This window comes from Lepisma saccharinum, chromosome 20, assembly GCF_977018435.1.
Source record: "Lepisma saccharinum chromosome 20, izLepSacc3.1, whole genome shotgun sequence".
NCBI lineage: Eukaryota > Metazoa > Arthropoda > Insecta > Zygentoma > Lepismatidae > Lepisma > Lepisma saccharinum.
Genome location: NC_139248.1, coordinates 43,254,175 through 43,281,785, shown reverse-complemented (window position 1 = coordinate 43,281,785; position 27,611 = coordinate 43,254,175). Strand labels below are relative to the sequence as shown.

The 27,611-nt window shown below is 37.3% G+C and overlaps 1 protein-coding gene and 1 non-coding gene across 2 annotated transcripts in view; both read right to left on the bottom strand.

Annotated features, from left to right (window-relative positions):
- The window catches only part of LOC146003250 (protein lin-54 homolog), a 106,366-nt gene that overhangs the window by 7,390 nt on the left and 71,365 nt on the right, over nucleotides 1-27,611 (bottom strand). The window contains exons 8-11 of the mRNA XM_083141431.1: nucleotides 24,900-25,078; nucleotides 19,305-19,542; nucleotides 15,685-15,887; nucleotides 1,982-2,157 (exon numbers count right to left, since the gene is read on the bottom strand). Of these exons, the coding sequence (XP_082997557.1) occupies nucleotides 1,982-2,157; nucleotides 15,685-15,887; nucleotides 19,305-19,542; nucleotides 24,900-25,078 (796 nt within the window). The remainder of the gene's footprint in view (nucleotides 1-1,981; nucleotides 2,158-15,684; nucleotides 15,888-19,304; nucleotides 19,543-24,899; nucleotides 25,079-27,611) is intronic.
- On the bottom strand, nucleotides 4,454-4,525 carry TRNAT-GGU (transfer RNA threonine (anticodon GGU)). Its single transcript has one exon. It is a non-coding gene; the product is annotated as a tRNA-Thr (tRNA).

Genomic DNA, 27,611 nt, shown 5'->3' with positions numbered 1-27,611 from the left:
GGATGATTTAACACAAATGATTAACCTAACACCGCTGAATAAAGTACACATCATGGAAATGTACAAAAAATGCAGTGGTTATATTGCTCTTTACAGATCAAAAAACAATTATTTAATTTGCTGACACTGAACACACATTTGCCAGGAAATAGCAGACGACATGGACGCAGATGCAAAGTTAATAACAGCGCAACTAGCGACAGCCGGAGAACTACAAACAAAAGATGCACGGCAAGCAACAGTACAGCAAGTTCCAATGAGGATGGTGGCAGTGGTCACTGAAATTAATAGAACGAAGAAGAAAAAACAAGTTTCGCGGATAAAGTGAGTACTATTTTCTCTGTATTTATATACTACCGCATCTTTTTTTTCCCAATTATGAACACATTTGCTGTTGGGAGAAATACAACTTCCAGCATTCAGTTGATCCAGTCAATCAGCACCATACCTTGATTGTGTTTATTTAACATATCTTTGATTATTTATCACAGAATCAAGATGGTAAAGTAAATTAATGGTGATCACACTTCTTGTTGAATTCCAACTATCGTAGATATGCAATGTGAAGTGCACAAATAATAGTTTGCAAACAAGCTTTACGATTCCAGAAAAAAATGAAAACTACTCCCCAAGAATAAATGCTTAGTGTATAAATTACTTTCAAAATTTTAACACATAACATACCTGAATTGAATGGGAAGTTCATACATTAAATCCACCACCTACTGTCAAGCATTCATGCCAGCACACATCTTTCAGAGATAAGCAGGTGGGTGGGTACATTTGTTCAAAATTCTTTACAAACATCTACACAAAAATATTTTGTTACTGGGCATTCAAAGTGTTCGAAGATTATTATGGAACAGGGATGTACCTATGAAATGCAAGAAGGTAATATACAACACATACTATGTGCCAATAATTATGTATGGAGCAGAGACTTGGACAATGACAGAGAGAGAGAAAAGAAAAATGCAGGCAGTGGAGTGGAGATGAAATTTTTAAGTAGTATATTGGGGAAGACTAGAAGGAATAGAATAAGGAATGAGGAGATCTGACAGACAATGGGTGTGGTGAAGCTTCAGGACAGGATAGATCAGGCACAGATGAGATGGTTTGGACACATGAAGAGGATGGATCCAGAAAGACTACCAGTAAGAGCTTACCATGCACAAGGAGTGGGAATAAGGCCAAGGGGGTGGCGAAGATGTCTGTGGAAAGAGCAGATAGCGGAGAGGGTTAGGAGAAGAGGACAAGATTGGAACACCGTGGAAAGAGAGGAGTAGTGGAAGACCAGGAAAAAATGGAGAGGCTTGACTTTCATGCTGACCCAGCCAGAAGCAGGATACGGCAAAGGAGGAGGATGATGATGACTGTGCATCACACCCAGCAAATTTAAATGGAGTATGTCCAGTACAAATCAAAAAGTGGGAGGGATTTGAGCCTGTGATATTTGATTCATTGTAAAATAAAAACTGACAATTGAAGAATTTATCAACTGCATGAAAGCCTCCATGAATGTGCAAATGATGGAACCAATGTTCTGATCATATCTTTGCAGAGCGAAAAAATATGGAATTTGGTAAATTGCGTTGAAAGGCTTATAAATTCAATTTAGCCTATTTTATGTGTGTCATATTTACATGTGACAGCATTTTACTCCAGATGAACCACTACCTACTACAGTATTTCAAACCTCACAAAAATTTATCTGCATTTAATTTGAACAAGCAGAATCATAAATATTATTTAACACTATTCCCTTTCTTTTTGATTTCCTAATGGTGGTTTGTGTGAATGAAAATCTCTCAGCAAAGAGTTTGCTGTTTGGTAGAGGGGCTTGTCGTAAAATTTGCTACTTTCAGCTGAGGCTCAAGAGCTATGTTGCCACCACATTAACAATGTTGGACTTGGAAAAACAAGGCACTCTGATAACTTTTCGAGAAATATAGATTCAAAAAATCAATGCCTCAATACTAACCTTCTGTTTTTCTTGCACATTCTATTATTTGAACAAGGCAACGACCGAACTCTTCCAACACCATCCTTTCAGCCTTAGCATCATCGTGACCAGCACGTTCAGCTTCTTCTGCCTGTGCTAGAAGGCACTGACATGTTGCTTCCACCACTTCCTGTGTCATGAAACTAAATGGTTGTCTGTAAAATAAGAAAAGACAATACAAATAAAAAATTCAAAAACCATTCTGCTCAAGCACAAAGTATCTGCTGGTAAATATATGTATACACTAACAATAAGAAATGGTACAATATACAAAAAGCATGAGGTGAATGGAACATTGGAAGTTTTATCGTCTTGTTTCTTATGATTTCTTTTAGGGATTTGAAAGAAAAAAAATGAAAAAAAAAAAAACCTGACATTTTGACCTGGAACACTTCAATTGAGTTCTTCCTCAGGACACAGAATAAAACATGATAAAAACAAGGAGAAAGGTATATCGATAAAATAATTGATCATGAAAGCAGCAACTTGAAGAGGAAAAAGTATCATTTAGTAGACCCAAGGCATTCTGGATTGAAACAAACAAAGTTATTCAATTGAAGATTAGGCACACACACAGGAGATGTACTATGTACAGGGTTCCCACACACCTGGAAAACCTGGAAATCTCAGGGAATTTGAAAAAAATACAAAACTCAGGGAAATCTCAGGGAAAATCTTGTAATTGATTAATGGTTCCCAATGAAGCAAAACTGAGGGATTATAATATGTTTCTGTCTGTGGATAATCCAGGCTGTTGTAGCATTTCTGTTTCAGCAAGGATCTTGTATCTATTTGTTTGTCTGTTTCTTGTTTTTAAATGTGATTCCAGGGTTGGTGACCAAGCGTATACCCTTATAAATTTTGCGCTTTTTAAAATTTAATTAGCAGATTTTGATCTTTTACATGACGTAAAATATATTTCAAGGTGTGGAAAACACATAATAATGATAACCTGATGTCCAAAGTTAACCAGTGTTCATCTGATTTCCCTTATTAGGGAGTAGTTTTAAGTTTTTTCTTCTTTCTTTTTTTACAAAATAGTAAAAAAATGGAGTGTCCTGTTTAGGGAAATATTTATTTTCTGCCATCTTTTGTGTACAATATTGTTGATTGTGTATTTACTGCATTTAGAACTGAATTTTAAATATTTACTTACTAGTGCCATATATGAATTATGTACTGTTCATAAATACTTGTTCATACTTTAAGTTTTTGATCATGTTCAACTATTGTTATAGTCATGACATGACATGTGAATTTTTACATGCCTCAAAAGCTCACATATGTGTAAAATGGAATTACTTGTAGGACCAGCAGATCTACATTAATATCATGTAGTGAAATAGTTTTCTCAACAGATATGCCAGAAATTGAATATCATGAGGTGAAGGCCAGTCGAATGGTGTATGCTTAACCCCCATGACATTTGCACTTGCAACTGTCACTAACTTACCATTACATACTAGCATTCCTCACTTCTTCATCTTAGATTAGGCTCGTTTTGGAGCACTGTTAAGTTGGTTTTGATTTTATCACATGGCAATGCATATGTGAAAGTGGGTTTTCTGTAAATAAGCAGGTTTTAATAGAAAACTTGAAAGAAGAGTCTGTTGTGGCTATTCGGCAAGTTTATGATGCAGTGAAAGTGGTAGGAGGAGTGTCAAATGTAGAAGTAAGCAAAGATATGATCCAGAGTGTTAAAGGTGCACGTATTAGATACGAAGAAGCATTGCAGAAGATGAGAAAGAAATGTGATCACAAAGATGACAAAAGGAAATAAATGAAACGTAAAACAAGTGAGATCCGTGCTTTCCAAGCCAAACAACAAAAGATGCAAGAAGAAGCAAAGGCTATTTCAGAACAATTAAAAAAACTTGAAGCTTCTGAGAAGTAAAGTTTCTTAATTTGCTGTATCAGACAGTAAGTACATTTCTTGTTTTATATTTCAGTCTCAGTAACTTATTATTCCTTTTTAAATTGGTACTAATAATTGTCACTTCATTTTTTTATGTTTTAAAAATTCCAATAACTTGTTTGTCTTAACTATTATTGTACGCATTACAGATTAATTGATATTGTATCCATTTATAAACATGTATGAAAAGTGTGAAAATATTTCAATGTTCTATATCAGATATGTTAGAAATTGTTTCAGAGTTGTTTAAAGTTCTAGAAAACTGGTAATCTTTGTTCTTAATTACATGCAAAGAAGTGTAATTTAATTTTATTATTGAACTAGTTTTTTATTTGCATCAGAAAACAACAGTAATGAAGAAGGTGAGGATGGTATGGCTATGAGGGGAAATGGAGGAGGCCATTGTAAAATTATAGTAGTCATTTACTGTACATTCAATACTCTTGAAAAATAATGAGGATTCTGGAAAACTCAGGGAAAATGGATTTGGAGTTTGCGTGGGAACCCTGTATGTAGAAATTTACAGCGAAAAATGCAGGCTCGACCAGGACTCGAACCCGGGTCTCTGGCATACCATGCCATTGCTATAACCACTGAGCTACCGAGCCTCAGCTGAAAGTAGCAAATGTTAATAATTGAAGATTAGGCACACACAGGAGATGTACTACGTTACATCTCTACGCTGGGAGGAACCAGGCAACGTCGAAGTCTACTGTGTTTCAAAGGTAACAGATTCCGTTCTGGTCACACAGGCAGACAAATCCACACAGGTAAAATTGCGATAGCGAAAAATCAGGCGAGACCAGGCCGGCTAGGTAGTTCAGTGGTTAGACAATGGCATGGTATGCCAGAGACCTGGGTTCGAGCCCTGGTCGAGACTGCATTTTTCACTGAAAATTTCTACGAAGGTTATTCAAGTTCTAGCATGTCTTCATGATTCTACCTATCACAAATGTCAGGTTGGCACTCGGGGAAAAAGAAACTTCACCCCATTATAATAGAAGAATTAAGAGCAGTCTTGAATATGAATTTGTGTGGACTCTACCACCACTGGATTAGAATGGTTAGCGCACAATGGTTGCCTGATTGACTGTGGATGGTTCTCTTAGTTTTGGTTTGTGGATGCCCATTGAGTTTCCCGTTCTTGTCCGATCATTGCCGGATTTGAGCAGATTTTTCTGGCCTTTCAACTTAGGCAGTGGATTACGGCCTTCTTGTACTCTTTGGGTGATTTAATTTGTAGTGTGGTTGTGTGTTGGCTTTTGATACACAGATAGATGATTTCCAGATCTAGCAATGGCAGGCACTTGTTGTTTCTTTTCCATTGTAAACATAATTGATGGATGAAAACTATTCAGATGCTGGAGGAAATCTGTTAGAATGTGGTCTCCATGTGACTGTATTAGAAATTTATCATGTACATATCTAACCCATATCTTAGACTTTCTGGTGCTTTAGGAGAGGACTGTCAGTGTTCCATATATATGTTGCTATAGTGGGACCACCAATAAAAGAATGTGCAAACCACATGTCCTGAGAATCATACTTGCATATGGAGGGGGAAGATACGTGAAGGCTCTTTTGGTTTTAAGTACAGTGAAATCTCATTTATACGTTTTATGGGGAACAGATGGTAAAATAAAACAGAGAGAAAAACTTATTGAAAAGCTTGACTTCTATGCCGACCCAGACAGAGGCATGAATCAGCAAAAGATGATGAATTAAAATGATAAAAATACTACATATGCACCAAAGTTTGCTGTATTACACTGATCTATTCTAAATTATTGTAAATTCACAAAATCACAAGAAATAGACACTGAATGCGCCAGGGTGGTGGAAGGGATGCAAGCAAGGTTTACACGCTTGATCTGTTTGCATATTGGTGTTATCATCGATGAAAAGCTAAACTTCAATGATCACATTACATATACTACTAAACAAGCCATGCGTCTCCTTGGTATTCTGTACAGGTTCCCTGAAATCCAAAACCAATCAGCCATTAGCATATTTTTCAAATCCTTTATCTCTCCCATTCTTGAATACTGCTCCCCCATCCGGACTATGGCTTCTAAAACTAATCTTTCCAGGATTGATTCTGTCCTCAGCTTTTTCCTCGCCATTGCTTGCCATAGAATTCCTTCTCTCAGACACCTCCATAAAACAGATATTATGACTATTTTGAAGATCCAGTCACCACACACTCGTCACGAACTAGCAGACATGAAATTTTTGCACAAAATCATTAATGGCAAAATTAAAACCCAATTCCTTGTCAACCAATTTCATCTACGAGTACCCACACGACCAACCCGCAACGTAAAACTATTTCACATTCCCGCTACAAGGCTCTCTCTCCTACAGCGGCCTCTTTACTATAGGTTCCCCCACTTATATAATAACCTGCCTGTAAATACCGATATTTTCTTGTCAGAACACAGTTTCCGACAATCGCTAAGAATGTACGTGTAACAATTTCTTTTTTTCGCTGCCATCTTGTATTGTCTTGTTTTGTTGTTGTTATTTATATTTTTATTATTGTTTTTATTTTCTTCTTGTTGCTACAGTTTCAGTATAAAATGGTCATTCAGTACTGTATCTGAAACTTTAATTAAATAAATAAATAAATAAATAAAAATAAAACCATGTTGAATATTAGGACATTTATCTCGATCTTGTTTTACTGTAACTCTTGTTTCCCGCTTTATATGTTTTCCAAACTCTGCCTATGACAAAATTTGCCAGAATCCTGCTCAGTATGCCAGGCAACCTCTCCCTCCCCTCTCCATGGCTTTGGCAGCAGTCTCGTTCATTCACCATGGGACCTTGAAGTCCTGCCTTACAATCAGGGAACAAACGCACAATTGCCAAAATGATGGTCACTAAATGCTGCTTTCCCTAGGGTTTTAACACACTCTAAAAATGTGATTGAAGTGTCTTTGTCTTTGGACAACTGAGAACAAGGCTCGATCACTATTCACACTTCTTTACAGAAGGTTTAACGTAATCCTTCCTTGTATACGGGAGAGGAAGGGAGGGGGGAATTGCTTGGGAACTTCCCTTTCTTCTTGTTTGCAGGGAAAGAAGTAAGAAGAATTTGCCAACCCCAGTTACACGATATTGGTTTAGGAATAAGTAAAAAAAAAAAAAAAAAAAAAGTCGTTAATCTCTTCTCACAAGAGATAATTGATGTGCGACTACTGTGCAGGGCTATGCAATAATTTCACAAAGCTGCCTTCTTTTTAATGTAACTATCTGTATAGGAAATATTGCTCATGTATCCCTAAGAATACAATTTTTCCCCCTTTCTTTCTGTAACTTGGTTCGGGAATATGCTGCTGAATAAAAAAAAAAAAAGGAATGATGTAGTCTAGCTTCTCTTATCTTCAACAAGTGCATTATCTTTAACTCTTATCTTGTGCATAACACAAGATTAATCCTTTTGAACACTAGAGCCAGTCTCTTTCCCAGGACTTTCAAGGGGGAGCTTACGTATACATTTGATTTTGCTTCCCCAATGGCATCGTGGTAACGTCATCCCCTTGTAATCAAGGTGTTCCGGTGGAGGCACATAGTGGTTCGGATCCCACTTTAAACTGTAGGCCCGGTCCCAATTAGCCCTCTGTGCATAAAGTGGACTTCAAACCTTTAGCGGACGGAGCTTCGTGTGCCTGTATTCCTGTTGAACCCAGCGCCTTTTCAAGTGTGCACTTCTCAAACTTGCCGCAAGTCCAAAAACATCTTAGCTCGAGAACTAATTGTCGGAGGGAGAAGCAAATTGGTTGTGTTTTCTTTCCTAAAGGCAGGGCTTTTAGCGGAAGTAAAATTCATACATTGTGCCTCCCAATAATTAGGGTTAACCACATTTGGAGGGAAGCGCGACAAAATACCACTCTACGAGAGTATGTAATGCTCCTGACGCAACTTAGGGAAAAAAAATATGAAATTACAATATTCGTGAATTTTACGTAATTAAGGATTTCCGCTTCCAGTGTCTGCCCTATGGATGATGCATGGACCAAATTTTGAAGGAAGCACGACAAAAGACTACTCTATGAGGATATGTAATGCTCGTGCAGCAACTTTGGGTGAAAGAACAAAAAAACAAACAGAAATTATGGCATTTGCAAATTTTGCATAATTCAGAAATTTTGCTTCTAGTGTAGGCCCTATGGAAGCTGGATGGACCAAATTTTGAAGGAAGTACGACAAAATCCTGCCTATGAGGATATGCAATGCTTGTGCACAAACTTTGAAAAAAAAAAAAATAATAATAAAATTGTGGCACTCTGTGTTTTACACAAAAAAGAAGTTCTGCACCTTCTCTGTCTTCAACAACCGTTATTATCTTTAGTTATGATGGCAATAAGACACAGCAGAACTCCCTCTCCCCTGCAGGTCGCTCTTGACTCCCCCTCCCTTTCCTTAGATTGTTTGTAATGTTTACGACAGGCAGGGAAGTGTGGTGTCTGTGTGGTTTACGATCTGCTTTAGGCAGATACGACTTGTCCACCGCAATGCAAAGAACAAAAGTAGGATTATTTAGCACAGGCCAATCTGGTTCAAGGGTTGAATTGCCCATTCCATACCCTCCGATGCAAGCGACATAAATAAAATTCCAAGTTGAGAGTCTGGTCCCATGTTTGCAGCTGATAAGAAAACCTGTATGGGTACGGGTGGCAGATGTTATCATCATGGAAATCTTGAACTCCAAGAGCAGCATCTTTTCTAGCAAGCAAAGTTAAAAACGTGTAACTGAAGTCTTTTCCTTGTTGGGACTGAAGTTGTTGAATGTATAACTGAAAAAATATAATAGCATGCAGCCTTAGGGGAATTAGCAAGGACTGGCAGAAAAAAAAATGTACCAAGGAGAAAAACGTACTATTGTGAAACGTATAATTGCAATTTCACTGTATTAGTTATTTGTGAAAACAATGCTATACCGTCTTCTTGTTGGTAGCAGCTAGAATCTATCAAAAAAGTATGTTATCTTGATACAAAGGGACATTAACTCCACGATAGCTTCAACCATGAGCAGTGCTCGAAAAATCTTCTTCATAGCTAGGCACCAGCTCTGAAAATCAGGCACCAGGAAACCACCTACTAGCAATTGTGCATACTACAGTATGTTTCAAAAGTCGCACAATCCAAACTTTGAAAATATATATCATGAAAATCGTAAGATATATTTACACCGGGTTTTCTGCATTAAACTAATCCTGTAGGCTATCACTGGGTTCATAAATTTATGTCAGCATTTATCTAAACAAATACAATTACAATATTTAAAAAAAAACATTTGAAAACATCTGAGAACTGATTTTCAACAATAAATACCAACTCTTAAACAATTTGTGGTATCATTTGTTGGTGTTTGACTGGTTGTAAAACAATTGCTTTATGAGGTACAGCAAAAGCAGGGCATTTTTATTGGAAAACCTCTTGCACATGTGTGTAAGAAAGAGTAGTAAAATACTCTCAGGCAATGCACATGCACCGCTCCAATGGATACGCCAGGCTGAATCAATTTACAAAACAGGCAGAGTAGCGGCGAAAGTGAGCGAAGAGAATTCAATGTAACCAGAGGCAGCCTATTATTCTCTCTAAAAGTCCTATTTCTGCACAAAATCTTGATATAAGATTTTTCACGTAAATGTATAGCCAATACTTAAAGTAAGAATCACGAACCTTCCGACCCTCTGTAAACAACCGTCTCACTTCAAGTAACCATCACTCCGCGCCAGCTGTTCGTGAATGGTGCGGCCATCATATGCTGCTCACTCGCAACCTCTAATTTTATGTAACATGGAAAAACGTTTTTGACGAAAACATGAAATATGAAATACCATGCTGTAATGTTCATTTTTCATGTATCTGAAAGGTGTGAGGTGCATTTTTCTACCCTGTTTTGTCACGAAATAATGCGAAATGAACTGCAAAATGCGAAATATACTCTCAAACACGAAATTTACCGTTTATATACCGACGCGGCACTTTCTGAAGTCTGAAGTATCCTGCGAGTTATGCAATTCACGGAAAATTGATTAATTCTGCTGTAAACATTTGAGAAGCAAAAATGGAACGCTTTACACAGGAATAAACTTAATACTCAGGTAACTACATAAATGTGCTATTAGAAGGGGTAAGTTTATTTTGTGTAATAAGTGCAGTTTTTAAATCAAATTTAGGATTATATTAACAATTTTAAAACCAAAATGTCATTTTATATAGCACTTTTGATGTGATTATTCACCACTATAACACCGAAATTTTATTTTATTTACCGCTTTTGAACTCGAAATAGACTCTGGTTTTGTACCGAAATTTTGCTTTTTTATTTACCAAAAATATGTGCCTCTACGTATTCATATTTTAACTGATAATTTACACATTGAAGTATAATACATTTTCTACAAGTGATTAAATACGTGTTCTTGTTCAAGAATGAACATATTTTTCTACGCCAAAAGTCACATTTATCTGACACTGGGTTAACAGATCCCCCTTCCCCCCCCCCCCTCTCTCAGTATAACAGCGCCAAAGTTATACAAGAGAGTGAGAGATTCGTTTCAGTAAATTCAAGCCTTTATTGCCAAACATTGTTGACATGTAGAGTATTGTTTTCTCCTTTGTGCAACAAATATACCACCAGTTTTAGCAGAAGCTAAACAAAGATAAGCCGGAGAATAAAAATAGATTGTTTATCTTTCTCTAGGTTTCTCGTGCACAAGAAGGCGATAATATGCACATTATTTACGCACATCTCATGCAAGTAATGTATTTTCTTACCTTGATTCAGCACTTCCTTTTTGAAATTGAGGCATTTTCGGAGCTAGACATCATCCTGTCAGAGTACGGTCTGTCGAATTTGCTTCCCAATAAGGAACTCAACGTGGCACAAGAGGCGATTTAACGTCGACTGCTAAAATTGGGAGATCGTCATAAATCATCACTATCAACATCTTCCCCACAGTGGACAGGACGGCTCTTTGATTGAAAGAATACGAAAGCACCTCGCGTTGTATTGTGCTTATCTCAAAATCGGTGTACTTGTTTATACGAGCAACAACGTGTTTTTTTTCGCCGGACTCACAACTTTACCGGTCGTTTTCCTTTCTTTCACCACACCGAAAACACAAAGATGCAGACACACAATTACACTTGGACACAAACTTCACTGCTTGCTCAGGATAGCACCGACACAACGTCACATAAACGTTAAGAACAACCTGTTTCTTGCCACTTTTCAAACAGCTGTATTTCCGAAAGACTACTCTGAAAACACAGGAGACCTTCCTGCACGCATGGAAGTCGCTATGTTCGAAACTGGCGATATTTTCTTGCTGTTCACGTGATCGATAGTAATTTATACAATAATCACGTATTATTATTATAAACAGAAACCTTTAATGAAAATATATTTTAAAATGTATAATCCAATGTAATTTACATGTTTTTCTTCCATTAGCGTACTTTCATAGAACGGACTACATGATGCGGAAGAAATCCGTTATTAGGCTGTTGCCAACCTCAATACTTCTCACTAAGTCAAGTACAGAAACGGAAGTGGTATGTCGAATGTCGGCATATGATAGTGGGATTTCACATTGTCAGTGACGCTCCTCCGGGATGGGGGAGGGGGTGGGATGCAGGAGTCTATCTATAATTCAGAGGTGTTCACCATCCAGATGGTGACATCCTCACACTCAGGAATACTATTGTGGGTGAAGGAGGGCAGGCCGTAGGGTGAGGGAGGTTGATTTAAAATGAACACCTCTCAAGAGAGAAGAAAAATGTGACAATATTTAAAAATTCACCCGCAAATATGCATTTTATATTATATGTAGCGTACAATAAAATGTGACTGCCTCAAAATATTTCTGTATTCTAGTCTCCTTTCCCCACTTTTATGCTTCTCTAAGTTGCCGTTTTAGTTTCCCTTGGTGTCTTTGCTGCATAATCCAGCATTTTTGAACGGGATGAAAAGGACATACGAGTGTGTTTTTGGATGAAGTAACTTTAGAGATGTTGAAGCGAGACGATGAGGGATAGTTGATATTTGAATTCCAAATTAGTTAGCCGCCCCCGTGACGGAGTGGTTAACAGATCGGGCTACGATGCCAGGGGTCCCGGGTTCGAATCGTGGCCTGGGCATGAATGTTTGTGAATGTTCATTCATCGATTTCATCATATCATCATCATTCATTCCCATCTTCGCAAATTAGCCATAAGTGGCACAAGAGGGGAAGTAAAATAAAGCAAATTAATCAAAGTAAATGAGTTATTTTTATTATTTTATCTAATTAATAATTATTAATTTAGTCAATCAAATCATACGTATTAGCTTACTTTCATTATCTATAATAATAAATCATAACACTTTCAAACATCAAATAAATTTAATGAAGAAACCCCGGTTTCAAAACTTAATTTATCTCAATGTGTCACATTCTTCTAGCAAGGTTTTTTTTAGTAAAAGATGAGAGAAAATTAATCCTTTGGTACGGAACCGTCTTACTCCTTGGGGATAAGATGTATATTTTGTATTTGATTTTTTTAATTTAGTGTTGCTTTTCTTCCACTTTTGGCTAATCCCGACGATGAGAAAGAGTGATCATCAGATGAAATTGATGAAGGGACACTCACAAATAACACCCATGCCGGGATTCGAACCAGGGAACTTCGGTGATGAGTCTGAAAGTCTGCCACCAGGCAAGATGTACTTATTTTTACATTCAATAACTTTCAATAGGTCATCAGTGATACACTGCTTATTCCGCATCTGTTGACAAATGGAATGTTTTTACACCTTTTCACTCAATCCATAAAATCAAAATTTCGTACATATTACAGCAAAAGATCACAGTCGCCAGGCTGAAATTTTTAGTCGCCATGAAGACCTGGCGACCGGGATTTTTTGAACCCTGACCATGAGTATTTTTTAACACAATTTTTCTACGTATCACCTAGCAGCTGCACAACAGTAGAATACCAAACTTATAGGTGAATAGGGACAGTGGCACTGATATTAATAGACCAATAGACTTGCTTCATTTTTACTTTGCGTTTCTTACACTTTTGGTTAATTGCAAAGATGAGGATGAAAGGTGATGAGATTAAATGTATGAATGGACAATCACAAATATGTCTGGAGAGAACACAAGATCCACAGATGATTTACACTGGCTGCGAGTCCAGATGCCAGAGCCTGCACGATGTAGTCCAGGGTGTATAACGGTGAAGAGGGGTTCACATTTTAGTGTCTTCAGAAAGGGTCACCCCATTGATATTAACAGAATGACAATATCAGGTTATGAAAAGTGTAAGTACAGGATCCATGTGTAACTAGAGATTCTGCCTCTGTTGAAGGTAATGCATATGCGAACTGATAAAATAAGGTGCAGGGACAAGCACAAAAAAACACCCAGATACAAGTAGCCTGAAACACAGACAGATAGGAGCAGGAGTGTATTGGCCGTCGACAGTTCACCAAACAATGTAATTATTAGGGCTGAGCAGGTACCGATACTCTCACCGATAACAATACCAATCCTTAAAAATTATAATATGAAAAGTTCTTTAAACAAAAAAATAATCAATGTTTGTATGTAAGTATTCCACTTTAATTACACACATCAATTTACCAAGATTTTTTTTATTTAAAATATTCAGGAATTACACCATAATATTAATTTACATGTTATGTCATTGCAAAATTCCATTGTTTTTTCACACAAAACCCATGCAAAGTAACAAGAAACTTCGAGTTTTGCACAATTTCCAGGATAAATCTAGGGTATTCAGGAAGAAGCACCAAGTCAAAAAATTTACAGCGGGCAGATATTTGTGTTAATTCTGTTCATAGAAAACATTACAGACATGATTTACATGTTGGATCACTACTGTTAAGAATCTTCAAACATTCCCAATATAAAATTACACTTATAATATTTTCTTAATTGAAAGCAACAGGAACTAACAGGTTGTGACGTAAGTGCTTCTTCCCAAACACCCTAGAACTAGACTCCATGAAAGTGTTGAGTGGCTTTTTTGTGGAGCCTGTGAAAGACCAAATGCTGTGAAAGTATAGGTATGTAAAGTCCTACCGATACTTTCCAATACTGATACATCGGCATTGGTATCAGCTCAGCCCTAGTAATTATCTATGTGAACAATATGCTACTCCACCATGGAGACCAGAAAAAAAGGATAGAAGCTCAGTTTCTAAAATATTCAAGGCAAGTCAAAGGAAACATTACATTTCTTCACTTGTTTCACAAATATATAATTATTTTGTGTAACTTTTGCAGAAAAAAAAATTCATTCATCGATCAATTTCGGCAATTCACTGTCACCATTCATAAAGGTCTGCTGATTTGATTCTAATAATTTTATAGTAGTCCAAGTACAACAACAAAGTATGCGAATGGTGACAGTGAGTCGCTAAAATCAACCAACAAATGAAGTATGTTTTTGCAAAAGTTACATGGATTTGTGTAAGAAGTGAATTTCAAGTGTGTTTGTGCTACGAAGTAAAAATACATCACTGGATGAATGCTGTTTTGTCATATCTCCTATTTTCATTGGCAATGTGTTGATGATGTTATCACGTTCTTACATGTTAATGCATCATGCTCAAAGTGATGTTTCAGGCTGTCAAGTAGTGTGAATTATCAACAATATAATGTTTGCACAACCCTTATAGTGCGTCAACCTTCAATCAGCTCCCCTGATACCTTAGTGGAGATGGACATACAACATAGTATTCAGCTGGCAACATGTTAAAACACATACAATACACTAGGGATGGGACAGATTAATCGGAACTTATAGGTATCAGCCAATATAGGCATATCGGTGAATCAGTTGATCGATAAAATTACCATTTATTTTACCGATCGAATATATCTATAAATATCTTATAATTAGAGGCATGCAAATTTCGTTTTTGATGAAAACAAGAAATATGAAATAACATGCTGTAATGTTCATTTTTCATGTTTCTGAAAGGTGTGATGTGCATTTTCCTACCCTGTTTTGTCACAAAATAATGCAAAATGCGAAATATACTGGTAAACACGAAATTCACTGTTTATATACCGACACAACACTTTCTGAAGTCTGAAATATCCTGTGAGGTATGCAATTCACGGAAAATTGATTAATTTTGCTGTAAATATTTGAGAAGCAAACATGGACCACCTTTACACAGGAATAAACTTAATACTCTGGTAAGGACATAAATGAGCTATTAGAAGGGATAAGTTTATTTTGTGTAATAAGTGCAGTTTTTAAATCAAATTTAGCATTATATTCACAATTTTAAAACCAAAATGTCATTTTATATAGCACTTTTGATGTGATTATTCACCATTATAAAACCAAATTTTTATTTTATTTACCGCTTTTGAACTGGAAATAGACTGTTTTTGAACCGAAATTTTGCTTTTATATTTACTAAAAATATGTGCCTCTACTTATAATTTAGTGCAGAATTCTGACATTTTGTTACAATTTTTATGGATAATCTCCACTCCCTACTTTTTAAATATGCAGCTTCTTTTGCACTGCAGACACCTGGAAACAAATGTTTATTAAGGAGGTCAATGAACCAAATGAACCAATCAGGTTCTTCAAGGACCATTTGGAATTTTATATCGGATTGGTAGAATATCGATTTTCGGTCAAAACCTCGTATCGGCCCATCCCTACAATGCACTTAGATCATGAAGTATCATAAAAGACAATTAAGGCAATGAATGCTTACCTTGCACCACTTGGAGCAATAGGCTGTGGTCTAAAAGATATTGTGTCTTGAATTTGTGCTGAAAGTTTGTTTTTTACCGCTGTTTGCTGTTGAACTCTTACTTCTGCTGCATCTGCTAAATCTCTTAATGTCTTTTTCTCCGAACTTTCTTCAAAATTTCTACACCCTATACACTTGCATATACTAGAACATGGTATTTTGGCCTGAAAAACAAATTTCAAAGTAGAAAACACATGCAAATATTCTGACAATGTAATCTGTGTAGGTATTTTGTGATGAAATCTTGTTCCATCAAGCACTTTACACAATTACCCCACATAATTAATAATACATTGTTATTCAACACAAGCTGATTATTACAAAGTCATATCCAGTGAATATTGCATTTTGTCAATGAAGCCTTATTAAACAATGTGACAGTTTTGGCCCTATTCCCTTTGATTAGGTTCACATATTTATGGTGAATAAAAAAAATCAAGGTTTCAGCAAAAAAACTGGACACATTTCAGGATCTTGACAGAAGTCTGGAGATAATCCCACAGAACGATGCGTTGGATTTTATTGGGACCTACTAGAGACTTGTTTCTTTCACCAAGCAGGGATTCATCCAATAAACACAAGGTAGGTGGGGGGGGGGGGGGAGTATAGGTGCTATTTATGATTCGAAATTATCACACCTGCTATTCTATTTGGAGATCTATGCATACAAAAATGAATATGACTTTTTAATGGCACATTATTAACTAACTCTCTAGCCTTCTTAAACCCGAAGGTGCGTGGCTGCAGTAACACAGGCCTTCCATCTGTCCCTATCCTGAGCAAGATCTATATACTCTTTTCCATCCCTACCAATTTCCTTTAGGTTCATCTCAACATTATCCCTCCATCTTCGTCTTGGTCTACCTACTGGTCTCTTACCCTCAGGTTTCCCAACAAGAACCTGTAAACTCTTTTACCTCTCCCATTTGTGCCACATGGCCTGCCAATCTAAGTCTTCTTGATTTAATCACTCGAATAATATCTGGACATGAATACAAATTGTGTACTTCTAAATTATGTATCCTTCTCCACTCACCTGTCTCGTCATTTCTTTTAGGCCCAAATATTTTCCTAAGGATCTTATTTTCAAATACTCTCAATTTATGTTCCTCTTTCAATGTAAGGGACCAAGTTTCACATCCATATAATACTACAGGCAAAATTACGGTTTTGTATATTTTAACTTTTAGTTTCTTAGTTATTAAACGAGAAGACAAAAGTTTATGAAGAGAGAAGTAACATGCATTTCCTGAATTAAGCCTACTTTTTATTTCCTCTTTAATATAATTTTCATTTGTTAATATTACTCCCAAGTATTTGAATTTGGAAACTGGTTCAAACGAGTTGTTATCAATAATTAGATTTTGATTATTACCTAACACTTGGTTTCGGCCTGTAAGCATATATCTAGTTTTCTTTTTGTTAACTTCTAAACCTATCTCTTTAGCAGTTTTGAAAAATATTTTAGCATTATTCTTAATTGTATTTATATCATCCCCTAATAAGTCTACATCATCTGCATATGCTAACAACTGAGTCACACCATTTAATTTTAGTCCTTCTTTAGTTTCTTTTACCTTCCTAACAGCATATTCTAAGGCAAAATTAAAGAGCAATGGAGATAATGCATATCCTTGTTTTAACCCATCATGAATTGTAAATTTGTCAGACATATTAATACCCACACGAATTTTACTTTCTGTTTCACTGGTGCATACTTTTATCATACTAACAAGGTGAGTGGAGAAGGTTACATAATTTAGAACTACATAATTTGTATTCATGTCCAGATATTATTAGAATAATTAAATCAAGAAGACTTAGGTGGGCAGTCCATGTGGCATGAATGGGAGAGGAAAGAGGAGTTTACAGGATTCTTGTTGGGAAACCTGATGGTAAGAGACCTGTAGGAAGGCCAAGACGAAGATGGAGGGACAACGTTGAGATGGACCTAAGGGAAATCGGTAGGGATGGAAAAGAGTATATAGATCTTGCTCAAGATAGGGAAAGATGGAAGGCCTGTGTTGCTGCAGCCATGAACCTTCGGGTTTAAAAAGGCTAGAGAGTTAGTTAGTTATCTTATTTTCCAATACTATCAATTTATGTTCCTCTTTCAATGTAAGGGGCCAAGTTTCACATCCATATAATATTACAAGCAAAATTGCTGTTTTGTATATTTTAACTTTTAGTTTCTTAGATATTAAACGAGACGACAAAAGTTCATGAAGAGAAAAGTAACATGCATTTCCTGAATTAAGCCTGCTTTTTATTTCCCCTTTAATATAATTTTCATTTGTTAGTATTACTCCTAAGTACTTGAGTTGATGTTTTAAGTCCACTTTGTGCACAGTATGGCTAATCGAGACTGGACCTACAGTTTAAAGTGGAATCCGAACCACTATGTGCCTCCACCAGGTACCGAACCTGGAACCCCTTGATTAGAAAGCGACAACCACTGCGCCATTGGTACTTGTACTAAGTACTTGAATTTGGAAACTGGTTCAAACGAGTTGATATCAATCAGATTTTGATTATTACCTAACACTTGGTTTCGGCCTGTAAGCATATATATAGTTTTCTCTTTGCTAACTACCAAACCTATCTCTTTAGCGGCTTTGAAAAATATTTTAGCATTATTCTTAATTGTATTTACATCATCCTCAAGTAAGTCTACATCATCTGTGTATGCTTGTGCGTGTGATGGAATCCCTCAATCAGATAGTCCGCGACTGTTGCAATCACAACGGACATCATCTACCTGACGTGATTTTAAAAATGTGACCATACAAACGGATACTGACGGATGTGTAACTACTGGGGTATGTAATGGCAAGCCTTTCTGATTCATTTTTCATTAACAATACACAGTTTGCATGATTAGGGAGTTATTTATTTCATGTTTAAAATAGTAGTTGGAACGCTGCCCAACCCTGTATTATAATGTCTGAGTGATCATTCTTGCAAGACGTGTGCAGTAGGGATGGCCAAATCTGGATTTTTTTCTTACTAAGGAGTATATGATCATGAAATGAGGAAGACGAAATTTAAAATACAGTACATTGAGAGATTAGTTAATAAATTCTACCTGAAAAATGGTTTAAAATCCAGATAGAAAATTTCTGAATTGAGATTTTACATTTCAAGAATTTTTTTTGTCCCTGCTTAGTGTGAAGGCAAGATGTGCTAGGAAAAATGTTCCAAGCGTGTCTGTCATACACTCACAGGTATGTGGGTTTCATACCTTGTGCGGCATACAATGGTTTGGATCCCACTTTAAACTGTAGGTCCAGTCCCGATTAGCCTTTCTGTGCTAACGTTTTCAATCAACCCCATCTCCAGCACCTCACACCCAGTCCCAATCTCCACTTCTCACATTGCCCCACCCCACCATTCACAGTTTTCAACAAGCTCAGCGAGAAAACCATGTTTTTCTGTACCAACTACAAGGTTGAACCTTGACCTAGCAACTCTGCAGGTCGTACTCACTTCCGCTATCTTTATTTTCTCTACAACTGAAGATGCAGCCTGCGGACACGAAAATTTTAACATTCCTCTTCATTTTAAATTAAAGGAAAACTAACCTCATAGCATTCACAGTAGTTTTTCAAGCAGCCCGATCGCTTGCAATTGCAACCTTTGTTGTGTCTTCTTTCATCGCCAACACTTCCTTTCCCAATTTTTGGCCTGAACGCTTGTGGATTCCTTTCAAGACATGCTTTTATAGCTCTCTGCCTTTCCTCTTCATGATCCAAGTTATTATAACAGTTTGTGCAATTGCACATATTGCAAAACTCCCCATTGGCAAAACAATCACAGTATCTGAAAAGCAAGATTTCATTAAGTGAAAAAAAACAAGACTGCAAATAAACAATTATAAACATGCAAAAATTATAAAACATACAGTAATAACCATCAGCTGGTCGATCATTGGCTCACAACATTAAAATCATGACACAATTTCTCTGTAAAATACATCCTCAATTATAGCAATGAGGAAAAATCAGTTGAAAACTTCTTTTTACATTCTGGCTCCAATATTCATCTAACATATAAAATAAAGCACAGGGCAAAAATATGGTAATCTTTTCTTAAATGTGACTTGTGTGTATTTGCCATTCTGATCAAATTTTGTTCCAAAGAATTTGGAGGAAGGTCATATCCTTGTATAATAGTCCTTCCCTATAACTTGACAAGTTTAAAAACAAGATGCTGCAAATAGCTGCTGTGCATCTCGCACCACATTTCCCCACTCCATTCTCCGCAGCAAGGTTGGTTCGCAGTGTTGCAACCTGGAGGGAGCGGAATGGTCTTTGGATTTTCAACGAAATTTGCATTCGCTTTTTCCTGGGCTGTTTTCTACCTGTCGGAGTACAGAAATTCAGCTTCTTTCGCCAATGACTATTTTCCTTCTTTTAAAACTTGGCCTCCCCAATGGCGCAGTGGTAGTGTCGTCGCCTTGTAATCAAGGGGTCCCGGGTTTGATCCAATCAATCCAATTCTTTTAAAACTTGAGAAACCATCCACTTAGATACTCCCGTGGCAGCGCTTGTGGATTCGACAACATTATACTTAAGTTTATGTAACTCCTTCTGATTTCGCAATTATGTTGGAACATTGTAAACAGTTTATCTGGCCTGTCCTCTAAGGGGCTTTCCAGAGCAGATTGTGGATTTCGTTGGACCCGGCATGATTTGATTTTTGCATTTCAAAAATATGCAGCCAAGAGTAAAGAGCAAGAACATTTCAATGCTTTAAAAAAGAACACAGGCAAGCATGTTATCAGATTGCCTTCTCATAGTGATTGTTGTACAATAAACAAAAGAACCCCCACCTCACTCGGCTTTAAAGTCATTCGCCCAGAAGTTTCTCTTCGTTATAAACCTTAACGTGCGTGCGTAATACTACAGTTTAGGATCCACGCACCTCATGCATTTTCAAAGACCAGATTAAATCAAATGAACCACTGATAAACTGATATGAGCCGGCACGGTCAATCCACACAATAAAAATAGTTTGTCATATTTGTTTTAGCTTAATTTTGCTGAGTTGGCACCACTTGAACTCTCAAGGCCAGACCAGTATGTAGAAGAATGGTGGGGCGGATGATGCAATAGGAAGTGCTCCGCAGCTATCTGCGCATATCGGGACTTAACTTGTCAGGCTATAGCTATGGTTCTGTACTAAAAGTTTAAGTACAGAGTATTTTTACATCAATGCTTAATAGGTGCCTTAACAAGTATTTTTGACTTGGGTGGGCATCTGCCACCTGGTACATTTTCCTGCTACGACATTATCAAAGATGGAGGCCACTCGATCACGGAACTGCTCATATCACTGTTAATACTTGACCAATTTTGATGGAAATTGAGTCAGTATGTCATAGCAGGAATATATACCAGGTGGCAGACGCTTACTAAGCATTGGTGAAAAAAAATTCTACTAGCAAACTGCTAGTAAAATGGCTGTAAAAAGAAAATTTGCCTCCAAATGAAAAGTATGAAAGGGTGGAGTCATCTAGAAAAATCATGTCCCATTCTTCACAATTCCTGTAAAGATTGATTACCATGAAGGAAACCTGCTTCACTGTCACCACGACCAGGAGACAAAACAACATTCGATGGAATGATGGCACTCTGGTTCACCTTGCCCCAAGAGGTTCAAAGCATTAAAGTCTGCAGGGAAGGGCTTTGCTTAATTTTTCTGGTGGCATGTCACTTACAGATTACCTGCCCAAGGGACAGTTAATGAATTAAATGAATTACAACACATCATTACACGTCTGACTGAAGAAGATTGTAAAGCCACCAACACCGTGGAAAGCTCCATAAGAATGCTCCTGCTCGTTGAACATTGCAAAAACAGTTGACATTGATTTTAATATCTTCATTCCCCCTCCCCCCCTCTTTTCCCTGATCTGACTCTCATCAGTTTACTTTCTCTTTACCAGACTCAAAAAACTCCTGAAGAGATGCAATTCTTACATCTGACCAGGAGGTGACCACTTCCATAGAATGTTGGTGTGAGGAACAAACTTCAGACTTTTTTAAAGTGGTCTGCAAAAGCTGAAGCACCATGCAAGAGAGTATGTGGAGCTTCGAGGGGAGTACGTTGGGCAAACCTTATTATTCTCAGTACATTCCTTTTGGGCCATCCCATGAACTTTTCAGCAGCCCCTCATAATAACTGAGAATAAATGATTGATTGTATGTGTCTTACTTTACGTTGCTTTTTGGTCATCTTTTGGCTAATCATAACAGTGAACATGAATAATGATAATCTGAAAAAAATGATGAAAGAACACTCAGTAAGAAACACCCATGTCCAGGCTAGAGCTCAAACTGGAACAGGGTGGCTACTCTAAAACCCTAATAACATTAAAGTATAATTCCCGGTGTTCAAGGTGAACTTTCCAAAAATTCAAGGATACAAATAAAAGTTTCCTCTATTCAACCTTACTTATTACCGCTGCACCCCCCCCCCCCAAACACACAAATATATTCACAATATAAAGGGTCATTGTGATTTCAACGTATCCAGACAGACAATGAACTGATGCTAAATGCAGTCAAATTTTCGTCATAAAGGAACTCGTTACTTAAAATCTCGAAAAAGGTTAAGACTTGGCACCATCACATGACTTGCCATGCCTGTCAGATTGTATGCGAAGAACGTTAACAAAGTATAAACAGAGAAATCTGTTTTTTATTTTCCACTGCAGCTTTCTTTTCTTCCTTGATAATTACAAAAGCTAAACTGTGAAAAACATACCCCATAGCATTTATTAATATGTATGGATCCAATGAGGATTAATAAAAGTTGCAATTTTTCAAGTCTCCAGAGTAAAATTCCCGCAGAATTCCTGGAGCCAATAATTCAAGCATAATTCCTGGTCAGTAGCCACCCTGTGGAACCTTTAGTACGGAGAGGAGTTGATGTCCAACGGGCTTGACTACTGAGGCAGCTAGTCTGTTGTCAATGTAGGTTTCCAATATTCAATTTTGAGTCATTAGCCATCCATTACATCACGACACACCACAGCAACTTCATGAACTAAAGTGGACAGTCATTTGTTTTCTCCTCTCACTTATGTGCTGTGATTTGCCACATTCATTGCACTTGAATGTGTTGAAGAACGGGGTTTTGAATGAAAGTGTAACCAACATGTGCTTTACCTATTTATACATATTTACAGAGGTGGACAGCCTATATCAAACTACGTACTTCTCAGTCATATGAGCATTGTTTTCACTGTTGATCACTCAGGTCCAGATGCATGGAAATTAGCAATAGTTCTTCTAATTACACACCTATCACAGTTACCTATAGACAAATTATGTTTCTTTGCCAGATCTATATTTACAAAGTGCCAAAAGCTTATTTCCACTCTATCGAATTTTCTTCATGAAATTTTCCATTTGCACTCTAGCCACTGCATGCTTTGTAGCTTGTTCTACATTATACTGTATTTGCACGTGTATAATGCACATCCTGATTTTTGATGGTAAAAAAGCAACAAAAAATTATATCTTGTATATAATGTGCAGTACAATTTAGGTTCAATGGCTTTCTGAATGGCACAATGAGTCATCAACCAACACACGTTCCTCCCCCTATCCCTCCACTTTGAACCCCAAGCTTTAACTTCTGTAACCATCTTGTTTTATTCTGTAGTAGAAGAAAGAGAGTTCAAAATGTGAAAGAGGCAAGTTATACCGCTGTTTTCAAATTGCAAGTTATGTGGTATATGCAGGAAAATGATAACAGGGTTGCAGCTTGAAAATTTGACATGCTGCGGGCAAGTGTAAGAGAATGGCGGAAGCAAGAAAAGTTGAAGGCAGCTCTGTCCAAGAAGTGGAGCAGCAGCAACATTATGGGTTTGCAATGCTCAAGAAGACATTTGCTATTATTACACATCCCATTTGCTGGGAGGTTATTTCACATACAGACGTTACACATCCTGTTTGCTGGGAGGTGAATGATCAAATCCTGCCAGAAGAGTGCTGTTTTTCAGTGAAAAATCATGGGAAACTACAATTTCACCGTTATGTGTGTTTTTCTTTAAATTATTATTACTAAAAACCCAACCTGGTAATTTGTATTTGTGCCTGTTGTTATATAGTGTTATATGCAGTGACATGGTGAAAAACATGCATGGTTTCATGTTAGCTATCCGAATTGTTCCGTTCATAATACGCACCAAAGTTTTTTGGGGGAAAAAGTTTGGAAAAAAAGTGTGCATTGTACATGAGTAAATACAGTATATATAACTTATTTTCCCTACTTTGTTCTAAAAACTATTGGCAATGTTATGTACTATGTACTTCTCTACTTTTGACTGTGTATGGTGTTTCTGTGACAATGGTACAAACACTGCACGGAATGAAAGTGAAGACAACAAATTACACACCTATCACAGTTACACAAACTTTTGAGTGTGCTGCATATTTTGTTACTGCAGAGGCAGGGTTACAAAGCAAGGAGCTAAATGCATCATCCACTCTCCCGCCACTTGCACAGATTTCAGAACTCGACACCAGCACCAGTTTTTCTCTTCCTGGCAAAGCAGTAACAAGGACTGGATCTACAGTTAAAAGTGAAATCTAAACCCATTACAGGTGGTAAAACCGTAAAACACTACTACACCATTGGGGAAGCTTATGGTAAGATCTTGTATAGATCAGAACATGGCAGCAGGTGTGGTGTTTTCCACTATTAGTTTCTATTATCAGATAATAAATATTTTTTTCCACAGAAATAAGGCATATTGGCAGATCACGGAGTTCATGGTTCAAAATACTAATTCTACTTCGCCAGTTTACTATAATATATATAAACAACACCTTTTAATAACTAATAAAACATACGTCAACAACACACACACAATTTTCAATTGATTTCTAAGAATCATCTAGAAGGCAAACAAAAGAACAATGAAAGGAATGCATCAATAATGAAACTACTACTGTGGAAAATAATTAGCTTAATTAGAAAGTAGCAGCTGAGCATGTTTTACAGCAAAATCCTTAGAAACTGGTGGTACAACATAATTCTTTAAAACCTTAATATCTTTCACTGTGGTCCAAACTAGGAATAGATTATAAAATATACACACACAAAATCACAGAATCCTACACATTACTGGATATAGACAACTTACAAATTATTGGAGTACTTACAATTTCAAACATTGAGATTTTGTACAGTTACATGGTTTCCGAGGCCTAATACCATTTGGCTCAATTGTAGTCCTGTTGGAGAAGTGTGTTCTTGAAGACTGAGATGATTCGACATTTGAGTTACTTGATGAGCGAGTTTGATTGTTCAGAAGGCTTTGCTGATTCTGTTGATTCTGCAACTGTGTAGATGGTAAACTTGATATGAGATTTCATTTTTTAAAAATTATGAATATTAATTTTCCATCAACATAGGTAGGTTAGACTTTTATTCTTAGGTAATAATTTATCTTTGTAATTTATTTTACCTTCCCCCCCCCCTTATGTAATTTTCTTAATACAGTCAACTCTCGATACAACAACTTTTCATACATCCCAGGAAAAGGGTCGTTGTTTCGAAGGGGTCGTTATTGGGATTTGCACCAATTTTGAGCTTAAACGGACACAAAAATTCCTAGGAAACGGTAACACTATTTATCCTGTATAGTTATACAACCTGTTATGCACAGGATGCATGTTGTGAGAAGGAAAATAGAACATGAAAAAGTTTTCACAAAAAAAGGATTTTAAATGATGTTATTTTCTTTTAATTGGGCACAGTCGTTGCTCTTTCCCAAAATTCTTAAAATTCTAGTTCATGAGAAACCCGTTTGCACTGAGACCTGCATAAAGGAAAACAATCTCTTGTTTATTGCAAGCAAAACTCGAAGAACCTTGACACCAGTCACACTGGCACCAGCAAAAATCAGGAGATAATCGGGCAGAATGAATGTTGGATTTTATACGGGTCTACTAGAGCATTGTTTGTTACAAGATTAACTGGTAAGATAAGATATCTCAGGAGACACAACACAACCTTTCTAGACACCAGACAAAAAGAGAAAGTGGGGCTGTAAATTTTGTTCTGGTTCAGCTGTATAAAATACATCGTAAAAAAAGTCACAAAAGTCACGCTTTCTTTGCTTCAGCCAACTTCATATTCATCCCCTCCCCCATTCCAAACCCTTCCTCGACTTGCATTGTAATCCAGCCTGAAAAAGGAAACGCACACTTTAAACTGTATATTTAGTACCGATAAGCCCATCAGCATAAAATGAACTCAAGACATCAAAAGGTATCGGGCGAGTTGAACGGATGTGTTTTCACAGAGTTCCTGAGCGCAGTGAAGTGTAACGGAATGGGGATCATTATTGTGCAGTGGCGCTTGGCTATAGGCACGTGGAGCGGCAGGTGGTGGCCCCAATCGGGGCAAGCGAGAGGGCAGCTCCCCGCTAAGGAAGTGCGTTTGCTCTTGTGGCCATGATTACTCTGGTGTTGTTAGTGATGAGTGGCTTGGAAGAGAATCCTGGACCCTGCATCATCGAGGACGTCATGACCAAACTGGACTCCATGGATGAAAAGCTTATCGCAGTGACGAAAGATATGGCAATGTTGAAGGATGAAATATCAAAACTTACAAGGGAACTTTATGATACGAGAGAGGAAAATGCCAGGCTAATCAAGAAGGAATAACCTCGTTATTTACAACATAAGGGAGGAACATGATGAGACTTGGGCCAGAACAGAGGACTTGGTGAGAGAGTTTTTATCGATGGTGATGGTTATCGAAACCGACGACTTTGATATTGACCGTGCGCATCGTCTCGGTAGACCAAACGGACGAACCTGGCCAATTATTGTAAAATTCTCATATTATAAGAGGGAGGAAATATTAATGAACAGTTTAAGAGTCAAAAATACGCCGGTCTTCTTCCAAGCGGACTCACACGCAAAACATGCTTGGTACGTTCGGAACTAAAACCTTTTCTTATTGAAGCAAAGGCTCGTGGGCAGCATGCTAAATTACAGTACAACAAGTTACTTATAAATGGAAAACCATATACCCTGGAAGAACTAAAATCCCCTGGCAGTGTTTCGTCAAATCCAATGCAGAGGTAAACTTGGCAACATCTTGGAACAAACGACTCCATTCATCTACCAGAAAGAAGGATCTCGACGAACTCGGCAGAAACAGCAGGACACCCCTTCACATAGTGGACAATCGTCAGCATCTGGAACTGCAGCTGAAAGAACGTGGATGCCCAAAACCCCCAGGATATGAAGATCGGAATGTACGTGCAGCTTCTATGGAAGGATAAAGACGGTGGTCGAACCTCGGAAGCAGCACCCCCTCTCACATACCACACCTCCCCCGAGTGACGTGGTATGGTAACAGTGACAGCAAAGGAGGAAGAATGTCAGCCTGGGGCCAACTTCCACAAACACGTAAGTTCTGAGACTAAAATATTTAACGTAGTGTACCAAAATGTTTGCGGGTTGCATACTAAAATGCAAATGTTCTCTCAAAACATATTATCTAACAATTATAGTGTCGTAGCAATTACAGAAACCTGGCTCAATGACAACCATCTAAGCACGGAACTTTCTGATGATCAGACAGGAATGCGACTGACTCTGGGAAAAATCTGGGCTGGGGTGCTCTTCTAGCAATTCATAACAAATATGCAGTGACGCTCATAGGCAAATTTAATGAGGATCCAAACATTGACTCATTACTTGTAAAAATTGTAATTCATGGACTGCCTACTTTTTACATCTGTATTGTTTACTTTACTCCAAGCTCTAACGAGGAGTCTTACAACTTATTTTATAGTTTTCTTGAAAGGCACATGTCATTCTCCTCATAGGGGATTTCAATATCCCCTGCATAACAAG